This window comes from Osmia bicornis, unplaced genomic scaffold (assembly GCF_907164935.1).
Source record: "Osmia bicornis bicornis unplaced genomic scaffold, iOsmBic2.1, whole genome shotgun sequence".
NCBI classification, from domain to species: domain Eukaryota; kingdom Metazoa; phylum Arthropoda; class Insecta; order Hymenoptera; family Megachilidae; genus Osmia; species Osmia bicornis.
This window is the reverse complement of record NW_025791101.1, coordinates 19,566-32,473: the sequence shown is the minus strand read 5'-3', so window position 1 is coordinate 32,473 and position 12,908 is coordinate 19,566. Positions and strand designations below refer to the sequence as shown.

Sequence of the window (12,908 nt, the reverse complement as noted above, 5' to 3'; positions counted from 1 at the left end):
CACGTCGCTGTTGCCCACGCTCACGATACGCATCAAGTTCGACCTCGTTGTTAATTTAACAAGTATAGACCACGCCGTGTCCACGCGATTACTTTCAAGTGTAATTTAGACCGCGCATTGCCCACGCATTTTCGGTGTATTATTCATTGACCACGCATCGTCCACGTATTACTATTGTACATTCAGACCACGCGCAGTGATTGTTTCACGTTGTCTTTGTGTTTGTTAAACTGGTTGACTATTTTGACGCGCAATAAACGAGTGTTTGTTGCAAAGTGTGCCTCAATTATTTCTGACCTCGCTGCCCACGTGAACTCGCATACATTTTTTGGTCCTTCGAGCCGGATAGAGGCACGCTCGGTTTCGAAGACACGTGTAACGGTCGGAGCCGCCATTACGCGTAACGGCCACGCCCGTTAAACGAACACGCAGTGCAGTTTCGAGTGAGGTGTCACAGAATTACAGTGACTCTCAAGTTTTGAAACGTTTCCCTTCGTGTAGTGACCACGCAGTGAGTTTCGACGTACAACATGCCGAAATCGCGGGACACCTCACCGGCCTCGCACGACAGCTCGGCCCGCTCCAGCAAGGCGGACGAGGAAACGACCACGGCGCCCCCTCTTCTAGAAGTCCCGGAAGAGACGACTCAGTCCTCGCAGACCACACGCCCACGCTCGCAGCACGCCTCTCCTCTGAGCTTCAGGTCCGCGCAAAGATGCAGGAGGAACGCCTGGACACGATGCTGTCCATCGTGGAAGACTTGCAGGCATCAACCGCGAAGGAGCCTCTGACCATCATCGCGTCAGAGGTGGAAATTACGAAAACCACCCTGATGGAGATGCACTTGATGTTCCATCAAGAGCATCAAGCCCTCAGCCGTCTGTGGCCGGTGTCACAGCTTGACCACGGCTATTACAAAACGAAGGTGGCCTCGCAGGAGGAGAAGGTCGTACTGACGGCCCGAAAGCTGATTGCTCAGCTGGAGCATCGACTTGCACCCAGCACGACCACGCAGACCACGACGTCCACGCAGCCACTTGCAGCCAAAAGATCACGCTTGCCTGAAATTGCACTCCCCAAATTCGAAGGGGAGTACAACAGATGGCAGGCTTTTAAATCTGCCTTCACATCGGTGATAATGGAACGCGACGACCTCGCAGAAGTGGACAAGCTCCACTACCTCAAAGGAGCAGTTTCAGGCAACGCAGCCCACGTCATTGCTCATTTACCCGCTACAAACGAGGCCTTCCAAAAGGCCTGGAAGCTTCTCGATGAGCGGTTTGAGAACAAGCGGCTCAATGTCCAGTCCTACATGGACCGGATCTCTGATTTGAAGCCAATGAAGCAGCGAAGGGCCAGTTCGCTGATCAAGATGACGAACATCATCGGCGAAACGCAAGAGGCTTTGACCACGTTCGGGCTCAATGATCCTCACTCCTGCTTCTTACTGAACCACCTCGTCAGGCTGCTCGATTCAGACACGCGAGAACGCTGGGAGTCTTCTTTGAGCGCTCAGACGGACTATCCGACGATGTCGCAGCTCACGACATTCTTGCTGGGACGAGCCCGAACATTGGAACAGCTGGAGCGGGTGGCCGAACAAAAGACGCCGCAGAACACGCAGACCACGTCAGGACGCCCCGCCAGTCGCGACATCCGGCTGGTGCAACAGCGAGCTTCCGTCCACGCAGCCGCCGCAACGCAGTCCACGACAACGACGACCACGTCCTCTGCACGCCCACGCACCTCAGCGCTCTATCCTTGTGCGCTCTGCGCCAAGGATCATTTCTTGACATCGTGCCCTGCATTCAGGGACAAAACCGTGGATGAGCGGATAACTGTGGTGAAGGCTCAGCAGTTGTGCGTGAACTGTTTGGGCCACCACAATCTGAGAAGCTGCCGTACAGCACAACGGTGTAAGCTCTGCAATGAGCAGCACCACACGGCATTACATGGTGGCAACCTCATCAGGGTGTTGGTGCCATTCCCGCAGACCTCGCAGCCCGCGACCGCCTCCACGTCTTCGCAGCCCACGGCGAAGGCATCACAGACCACGCAAACACAATCAGCACAACATTGAGATGTTGGTGCAGTCGTCGACGCCCACGCAGCCTGCTCAGCCCACGCATTAAAGGACCACGCAGCCCACGCATTGAAGGACCACGCAGCCCACGCATTAAAGGACCACGCAGCCCACGCATTCAGACCACGCAGACCACGGACCACACTTCTAGCAACAGCACTCGCAAGAGTGCACACCGACCTCGCAACGCAGCAAGTAAGAATTCTGATCGACTCAGGCTCTGAAGTTTCTCTTATTTCAGAGTCTTTAGTTAACCAGCTTAGACTCAGACGGAAACGCTCCTCGTTGGATGTCCACGGAGTTGGTGGAGCAAGGACCTCGCAGACAAATGGAGTGGTCAATATTACACTCCATTCTAATTACAGACCACTCGCAGTCACCGTTCAAGCACACGTGCTTACAAAGGTGACCACTTGCTTGCCATCAGAACCACCATCTCAGCCAACGCAGCCATCGCACTTGGAGAAATTGAACCTCGCAGATCCTCAATTTCTCGTCTCAAGACCGGTGGACATCATTCTCGGAGCGGACGCATACGGGCAAGTCATCAAGCCAAATATTATTCGGAACACGTCATCACCGTTGATCGCTCAACTCTCGATTTTCGGTTGGCTCATAATCGGGCCCCTCGAGGGCACTCAGACAATTCGCAGGACTTCTCATCAAGTGACAGTCAATAATACTGATCGCCAATTGAGTGAGTTACTCAGCCGCTTCTGGACGCAGGAAGAGCCACCGCAGGACACGGCACCCTTGCTCACGCCAGACGAGCAAGAGTGCGAAGATCATTTCAAGACCACGCATTCAAGAGACTCCGCTGGAAGATACATCGTGCGATTGCCGCTCAAAATTCATCCTCGAGCACTTGGCAATTCTTATCAGACCGCGCACAGTTGCCTTCAACGGACTCTCAGACGATTCAGCAAGGACGCCCAGTACACTCAGCTGTACACCAAGTTCATGCTCGAGTATGAGCAACTTGGTCATATGGTAAGACTGAACAACGACTCAATAACTAGTCCGTTTCAGTACTTTCTTCCGCATCATGGCGTTCTGAAGTTGGGCAGCACCACCACCGCATTGCGTGTGGTTTTCAATGGCTCCAGTCCAACTTCATCAGGATACTCGCTGAACGATCTTCTACATACTGGTCCAAATCTGATGCTGAATATAGCAGATCTTCTCATTTGGATACGAAGATACAGACATCTGTTTGCAACTGACGTCACGAAGATGTACCGACAAATTAAGGTGCATCCAGACGACTGGAGCTTGCAGCAGATACTCTGGCTTGATGACACGCAGAAAGAAACGCAGTACCAGCTGACCACGGTCACGTACGGAACGAAAGCTGCACCGTACTTGGCTGTCCGAACACTCTTGCAACTCGCTGATGACGAAGGGTCGAAATATCCCCTTGCCGCGAACCCATCAAAAATGGCAGGTATGTCGATGACATTTTTGGTGGCGCAGACACCGCAGAACATCTACAGGACGTTGCAAATCAGCTAACGCAGTTGTGTCAAGCGGGTGGATTTCCACTCGCAAAATGGCATTCCACAAGCAAATCGTTGCTAGAAGACCTCGCACCAGAACAGACCAACGCAGCAATTTCATTCGACGACTGCGCAACCAAAATTCTCGGAATTAAATGGATTCCACATCAGGACACGCTGAACTTCTCGACCATATCAGCTACGCAACGCACGCAATTTACAAAACGCCTCATTCTCTCCGAAGTAGCTCAACTCTTTGATCCACTCGGTTTTGTTGCACCTGTAATTATCAGAGCCAAAATTCTTATTCAAGAGCTTTGGTTACAGGAACTCAGTTGGGACGACATTCTGCCGCTTCACATCACTCAACGATGGTTATGCATCAGGGAAGATTTAACCAGCTTGGCCAAGCTTTCCATCCCTCGATGGTTCAACACCACGACCACGTCTACAGTTGAACTTCATGGCTTCGCTGATGCATCAGTCCTCGCGATGGCAGCCGTCGTCTATCTCGTCGTACACGCACCGTTCACGGGTACCCAAGTTTCTCTCGTCTGCTCGAAAACGCGAGTGACACCACTCAAACGTCTAACCATCCCGAGGTTGGAGCTCACAGCAGCGCTGCTACTCTCTAAACTGATACGGCATGTTCACGCTACTTTGAACATGACCGTCTCTCAAACATTTTTGTGGACGGACTCAGAAGTTACGCTGGCATGGATCAAAACGCACCCCTCCAAATGGAAGGATTACGTTCGCAACAGGGTAATCCAGATCCAGGAGATCACGCAGAACTTTCACTGGAGGCATGTACCAGGATCATCGAATCCAGCTGACTGCGCGTCAAGAGGCATGACGACAGAACAGCTTCAACAGCACACGCTTTGGTGGACGGGACCACCGTGGATCGCGCAACCACAGAACTCATGGCCCAAGCAGACCAGTGTTGACGCAGACGAGTTGGGCGCCCCAGAAGCTCGTGCTGTCGTTGCACTCCACACGGCAAACGCAGTAAAAGAATATTCATGGGAACTGATCTATAAATATTCTTCCTTTCACAGACTACTCAGAATCACCGCTCTTTGCCTCAAATTCGTGGACAAGCTGTTCAAACGAAAGGACGCTTCGCCCACGCATTCTATCTCGGCAGCTGATATGGAAAGGGCCAGACTCTACTGGATTCAGGCCACGCAATCCGCATTTTTCAAAGACGAACTCGCTGCATTCGCCAAGGGAACAACTCTTCCAACCACTCATCCATTCACGAGGCTCACCGCTTACCTCGACCATCAGGGAATCGCCAGGGTAGGCGGACGCCTCCAACATTCAGAACTCTCTCACGATGGCAAGCATCCTGTTATTCTGCCTCGTGATTCACGACTCTCTGCACTGCTCATCGACCACGCACATCGTCAGACCATGCATGGAGGTACTCAGTCCACCCTCGCCTTTCTCAGACAACGCTACTGGATTCTCGGTGGACGAGCTCCAGTGAAAACGCATATCCTGAGGTGTGTGAAGTGTGCTCGGCAGAGGGGGATCCGTGCCCATCAACTGATGGGCCAACTACCTCTTTGTCGGGTCACTCCATCACGCCCGTTCACCCACACAGGGGTGGACTACGCAGGACCGCTCACGCTGAAGACTTGGAAAGGCAGAGGAGCCAAGACGCAGAAAGGGTGGATTTGTGTATTCGTCTGTTTCGCAACATCAGCTGTTCATCTGGAAGTTGTCACCGATTACTCAGCCGACGCGTTCATCGCAGCATATCGCAGATTCGCAGCAAGAAGAGGAACTGCAGCCTCTCTCTACTCAGATTGCGGTACCAACTTCCAAGGAGCAGACGCACAATTGAGAAAGCAGTTCAACGACAGCACACGCGAAAATCAAGACCTCGCAGCTCTACTCGCCAAAGATGGTACACAGTGGCACTTCAACCCTCCTGCCGCTCCACACATGGGTGGAAAATGGGAGGCGGTGGTTAAGTCTCTCAAATTCCATCTGAGGAGGACGATTGGAGATGCTTTGCTGACGTTCGAGGAATCAATAACATTGCTCGCGCAGATCGAAGCCATCCTCAATTCAAGACCGTTGGAACCACTCAGCGATGATCCAGACGACCTCTCAGCCCTCTCACCAGGACATTTCCTGATCGGATCGCCGCTCAACGCAGTGCCAGAGCCTACTCTTCTCGACGTCTCAGTCAACCGATTGTCAAGGTGGCAATTTCTGCAGCAGCGTCTCCAACAATTTTGGAGGCTCTGGTCCACGCAGTATCTTCAACGACTCCAAGCAGTCTCGAAGTGGCATCACCCGTCAAATGAGATCAAGGTAGGCACTCTTGTTCTTATTACTGATGAACGCTTGCCCCCAGGAAAATGGCCCATGGCTCGAGTTCTCAAACTCCTACCAGGCAAGGACGGATTGACCAGAGTCGTCGAGCTCAAGACGGCCACCACGACGCTCACGCGGCCCATCGCCAAGCTGGCCATTCTACATCAGCCTTCTCAGGACAACTCGGACACGCAGATCACATCATCGACCAGTCGCTGATGGCCGGGGGGAAATGTTGGCGAAATTCCCTACGTACACGCAGCGTGACGAAGTTGGCAGCGAAAATAGTTCGTTGGTGCGTCGTTACCGATAGCGGCAGCACCTCTCGGGCCCACTTTGTCCACGCGGTCCCCTCTCTACGCCGTAACCGGCGCGATCGACGCCATCATCGATTTCCTTCTTCTTGATCGTACGCTTCAAGTGTAAGCACGTCGCTGTTGCCCACGCTCACGATACGCATCAAGTTCGACCTCGTTGTTAATTTAACAAGTATAGACCACGCCGTGTCCACGCGATTACTTTCAAGTGTAATTTAGACCGCGCATTGCCCACGCATTTTCGGTGTATTATTCATTGACCACGCATCGTCCACGTATTACTATTGTACATTCAGACCACGCGCAGTGATTGTTTCACGTTGTCTTTGTGTTTGTTAAACTGGTTGACTATTTTGACGCGCAATAAACGAGTGTTTGTTGCAAAGTGTGCCTCAATTATTTCTGACCTCGCTGCCCACGTGAACTCGCATACAACAGACATGTCGCAAGACCCCGTAATTGACCTTCAAAGCTTTCTATAGTCAGTGATGGTGAGAAGTAACAACTCACTATCACAAACTCGCGAGTCTCCAATGCCACGCATCCGTCTGTCTCAAACACCTTTCTAGTCACCCCCATGTCGCAGCTAGGACGATTTGTATACCACACGCAGGCTGAACTGCTCCTATCCTGATGCCAATTCGAATGAGGATTAAACGGCTCGCTGATGACGACTATATCCTCGCGAAACTCGTTCACGGTCTGCCACTAGAAATCCTGTGCCGCGCGGCATCTGTTTAAATTGATCTGCAGTACGCTGAACGCAGACATGTTTTCCTCTTCTCTTTCTTCTTCGGCTCGGAGATTTAGCAGCATAGTAACGTAGCTATCGGAACAAAAGGAAACGGGCACTCTTAAGTACAAGGATCTACATTTAAGTCGAACTGAACTGACATGGCAGTGAACAACACTTACTGCGACTTGTAACGGCAATGACAACCCCGGTTATGACCCTCACGGTACAAGGATCCTAAACCACAGCAAACAATGAATAACATGGGTTCGGATAGCGAAGCAAATGACTTATGATGTATAACTTAAATCTGAATCAAAAGGGGGAAAAGAAAGGAAGGGAAAGAGAATAAGAGAAAGGAAGAAAAAAGGGAAGGGGAAAAAAAGGGGGAAAGAGGGGGAGAAAAGGGAACAACTGTAGCACGGAAGGGATTGTTTCAACTGATTAGCATCAATCTGCGTGCATCGCCCTCCCTCTCCGCCCTGCCCTATCAACTTAACTCAACTCACGCAACCCAATCCAAGGATGAAGCGGGACAGCGGGCTGACCTGATCCGACTTAGAAACAAGTCATGGAACCACTCGACAACGTGAAGCGAAGTCAAGCCAAGCCAGGATTTAACGGAATATATTTAATTAATTAAGCTACTCAAGATCGAACTAATTCAATCAACTTCATCAAGAGTAAGTATAGAACTAAGCAATTAGTATCAGGATACCGGCAAACCGAACAGCTATTTACAGTCGGCATTCGGCCAATATCCAGCAAAGTTGACAATCAAGGACTAACCCGCTACGTATTAATAGGAGCAACGGCAGCGGAACTAACACCATCATCAGCAACAATAGTAGTGTTAAGACGGGCAGGCTGAACAAACAAGGATGGTGTGATAAATGTTAATCGACAAATGATCACTCAATACTTGCTTACTCAGCGATGCTTGGGGTAGGATGACTGATAGTGATCGGCTGCGTCGCTCTTCCTCTGTTTTACTCCTCCTTCCTCTTCTTCTTCACCCGCCTCTGCTATACACGCGTTGGCGCGTGGGCGTTGTCGGCGACAGCGGGTCCTTTTCGCTGCGAGGATGAGCCATTGCTGTGGTATGCTGTGCTGATCTGCTGCGCTTAGTTATGCATAATAACCCCTCACTGCACCACGGCGCACGTATCGACACACGCGTATTGCTCCAAGCTTCGATTCGGAGCACCACAAACAGCGCGAACTAGCGGCTTCTCCTGTTAGAAATGTACTAAATGAAGTCCCCTACGAGGTGCCCCAATTTATATCTAGAGCGGCCGGCAATCGTTGTGGCTGGGGGAACCTGCGAGGGGTAGTCCCTCACCCTTGAGCCCCGCTTTCGAGACACGCGCTTCGGCACACTCTCTCGTGGTCTCGTGGTCGTCTTCAACCAAGCCCGGCAACCCAAAACTTACCAAGACTTCGATGAAAGGACCTAATCAAGTCAACATTAATAACGTGAATAAACTACAATTAAATCAATTGCACTCACTGATCAATAACGGTGAAGGGTGTTGACTTAATAAAGCATAGACCAGACTTTCGATTATATCAGATCCTATTTGCTGTGGAAGTATAGAATCAAGTCTCCCCTGGAGGCGGGGGTTACAGAATACGTCTCCAGCCTCCCAAGCCTGTCATCAAAGGCGACTTAAAAGGCACCGCGCGATTAGCCCCTCTAGATAGGCAGCAACAAGCCCACTTCGGACACCGGCTGATGGGTGACTCGTTGACCCGGTTCCAGCCGCTACCTGCGAGTGGGTGACGTAATCCGCTCATCACCTGCTTGTACGTGCCTCTTACCCGCCTGACGAGGCGCCCTAATACTTCTAGCTCTCACGTCTAATCTTAAATTCCAATCTTGATAATACAATTCTAAGATATGCTCCTTTTTCCGAACTTCTCTCTCTGGAAACAAATTTTGAAAGCAATCCGCACCAACTTTCTCTCGCGGAAATTGTATCTAATTACCTCCGTATTTAATGATAAGTTTAAAATTCAAGGTTTGACCCGTATCAACTCTCAATTATAATATTATCGCGGTCTTCAACTGCGGATCACCAATTCTAGTTCCCTGCCAATTTTAGATTTTTTTGAACTTTGAACTCTATTACATTTTTCAAATTCCGTCTTAATCAATTTAATCAAATTTAATTTAAATCGCATTTTCTGCGGCGTACGATCTCCAATTAGCGCCCTCGAATCTCGGACGCGTTATGCTCGCGTCTCGACTCTCCTCCGGATCCCGACTCGCGGCTTCTTCTCTGATCTCCCCCCCAGCGCTCGTTCTTTGCGGCATCCCGTGCTTGATCTTTCCCTCTTGCTGTACCTGCTGGGCAGTGGAGCGAGATCGATCGGCCCGATTCTTCCTCTTGCTGGCCGACTCTCGACGAACCATGACCCTATCTACTCTATTTGTTTGGACCCTCCTGCTGTACGCGAATATGTAGCTCCCTCCATGCGGCATCTCCTACACACCCACTACACCTTGATAGTCAGGCACGGGTACTTTTCCGACATGACTCCCGCGCCCGTCAGCGTGCCCCTGCATATTTATTTTTTGTCAGCTATGCATCACGTGAACAATAAAACTCCGACTTCTTTATTTTCCTTATTATTTCCATTCTCCTTTGTCTCCTTCTGGTCGCTCGAGCAGGCCTCCTAGTTTATGCTACTGCCTTACTCTGCTTTACTGCTTCACTGTACTTTCACTCTATTACTCTAATGTTCCTTGCGAACTCGCACCGCTTTTACCCTACGTCGCCTCCTTTAGCGCCTTGCTCCTCATTGCCCGTTTATTACGCATCACCTACTTTATCGCGTACCCTACCCGACACCTGGTACAGCTTAACTCCAAATGTACCGTATGCCGCTTTACAAACTTTCCGCTTACAGCTGTTTCTGGCTGTTTTTCGTTGTTCTCTACCGTTCTTTTTCCCTATTCCTCCATTTATTTCTTTATTTATGTTTTTATTTCTCCACTGTTTTCACATCTTACATTCTGCTCAGGATCCACATCCATTCTTACTGTACACATCTGCTTTTACTTTTAAACTTTCAGTTTCTATGTGTTATGTTATCTTAATTCAAGATTCTCAGAACCCCCTTAATTTCACGTACAATTCTTCTCCTTGATCACCCATTTTAGCCTCCCCATAACTTTAGTTCTAAGATAACGAGCATTTATTCATCTACATCGCATCCGCACAAATTATATTTAATTACTTTTGGACTACGATTCCCGCGATCAACTCTACCCTCAATTTAAATTCAATTTAAAATCCAAATCCAGAACTCCTCCCGGGTCTCAAGTCTAACATCAACACAATTTCACGACCCCAAATCATAAAGCTTAATTTGTCACTGATCTTAAATCCTGGAAACTTCTAGCTCTAACACATTTACTGTGCAAAACTACATCCCATCCTCCCCTGGAGGCGGGGGGTTACAGAATACATCTCCAGCCTCCTTGGCTTGTCGTAAAAGGCGACTAAAAAGGAATCGCGCGCGAAGCCCCTTCAGATCGGCAGTGTCGGACCCTTCGTACACTAACACGGTTCGTTCGCACCCCCTTTAGACGCCGACCGACGGCTGATCCATTGACCCAGTTTCGGCCGCTACCTCCGTGCGGGTGACGTAATCCGTTCATCACCCGTTAGTACGCGCCGCCCACCCGCCCAACGAGGCGCTTAAAACTGCTAGCTTTCGCTCCTAATCTAAATTTCAAATTTCGAAAATACAATTTTAATACTTGCTACATTTCCCGAACATCTACCTCTCTCTCCGACAAATAATCTTGAAAGCAATCTGCACCAACTTTCTTTCGCGAAAATTGTATTTAATTACCTTTAAAATTAATTTTCATGGCAAATTTAAAATTCAAGGTTTTGGTTCGTATGAATTCTTAATTATAATATTAATGTGGTTCTTCAAACACGAAACATCAATTCTAGTTTTCTGTAAATTTTAGATTTTTATAAATTTTGAATTTTATTACATTTTAAATTTCCTTACATCAATTAAATTAAATTCAATTAAAATCGCATTAACATGACGCGCGATCCCCAATCAGTGACCTCTAATCTCGGACGCATTACGCTCGCGTCTCGGCTCTCTGCCGGATTCCGACCCGCGGCTTCTTCTTTGATCCCCTCTCTCGCGCTCGCTCTTCACAGCATCCCGAGCTGGATCTTTCCCTTTCACTGTACCTGCCGGGCAGTGGATCGAGACCGGCCGGCCTGAACTTTCCTCTCGCTGGCCGACTCTCGGCGAACCGCGACCCTTCTTACTCTTCCCCTTAGGTTCTCTGATTGCATCCGCACTATACGTAGCGTTCCGCTTACGGTGCCCTTACACACATGTAGTGTAGAATTGAATGAACTGAATGGATGGATGAATGCATGTGACAAACGACACGAGCGTTCCGAGCGCCACCGCGTGCTTTCGCATGAGCATTCGCCATCATGCGTGCATTTCTCAATGCGCGTAACCAATTCCAGGCCCGAAATCCGCCCATCGAACGGCTTAGCTCACCCAAATGTGTGAAGCAGTGGCTGGTGTCCATGCAGCTCGGGCTCTCCTTTCTCTCGCATTCATGCGAGCATTCCTTGGTTTTCGCGACCTCTCCCAGGCTGAGATCCGCCCATGGAGGGGCTTTGCTCACCCAAATGTGTGTTGCAATGATTCTGCAAGGATAATGCAGAGTTCCGGCTGTGTGTACGCACAGCGGCTGTAGAGTGTCCACCAACGCACTCTATACCTTCTGTGGCTAAATGAAATCACCGTCGGTCGAAATAGTCTGCCTTATAAACGGAGGTGCGCTGGGGCTTACCCGCGACGTTCTTGGACAACTGAACGCCTTTAGTTCGTCCGAGTCGGTCGATGTGTAAGCAACATCGTGGCTACACAGAATGCTCTCCATTAAAGCCCTCTGGGGTTGCCGGAGGTATCTGTGGCTGATACGGAGCAAGTTTTTAGTGGGTATCGGGGTACTGTAACGATCCAACTCAGTGCAACTTGTTTTGGTATGTACCTTTGAGTCCCACACTGCCCGAGACCCCTCCTAACCCGACGGGTTCCTCGCTTACGTAAATGTATTTTCTTCCTGTCAAAATATTTTTTAAAAAAAGTTAGGTTAGGTTACGTTAGGTTAGGTTACGTTAGGTTTAGGTTAGGTTAGGTTAGGTTAGGTTAGGTTAGGTTCACCCCTGTGGCTGGGGGGTTTAGAATGCAGCCACGGTAACCCCTGCCTGTCGTAAGAGGCGACTAAACGGGGGGCGTGAAGATGGAAGACAGCGAAGAGGACAAGGACAGTCGTGGTTGGGGCGCTGCAGTGGGAAGAGGACGCTCTGAAGGGGTGATGCAGAACACGGGTGAGTTTTCGTTTATTTATTAATATACTTAATTATTTATTTTATGTGCTTGAGATCTTGTGAGAATGCGCGAGTGTGTGCGAGTGTGCGTGGAACAGGTCATCGAGGATTGCAGCCTTAGAAGAGGTGGCGCGGTCACGCCGGGATGGTGCGATCCTTGAGGATGTCCCCCCGGTGCCGATCGTCGTTGAAGAAAAATGGCCTGTCCTCGTGGAAGGTCAGGTGGGAGAGATGACCTCAGGGATAATGCACATCTTCAGCATCCTACAAGGTGGACCAAGACACGGCACGGTCAACGGGAGGCAAGATGTCCCGGTCCTGGCCATGGTCGAAGAAGAAGCTCCTGTCCTGGCAAGGCCAGGCAGGTGAACACATGGCGCAATCACCCGTTGAGCGGCAAGTTCCTCCGGTGTCCTGATCGTGGCCGAAGAAAAATCCTGTGACTTACCGTACAGGTTGAAATGTCCTACCGCTTGATCGGAGGTGTAACGGCGTGGATCCTCAATCCCTTATAGCTTGATATGCGCATGGCGGATTGAGGGTAGACGAAAGCGT

At 50.0% G+C, this 12,908-nt stretch overlaps 1 protein-coding gene across 1 annotated transcript; it reads left to right on the top strand.

Moving 5' to 3' along the window:
• Positions 1-715: 715 nt before the first annotated feature.
• Positions 716-2,080, top strand: LOC123988710. Its single transcript, XM_046289459.1, has one exon. It carries the CDS (start codon positions 716-718, stop codon positions 2,078-2,080), a length of 1,365 nt encoding a protein of 454 aa, XP_046145415.1.
• Positions 2,081-12,908: the final 10,828 nt, after the last annotated feature.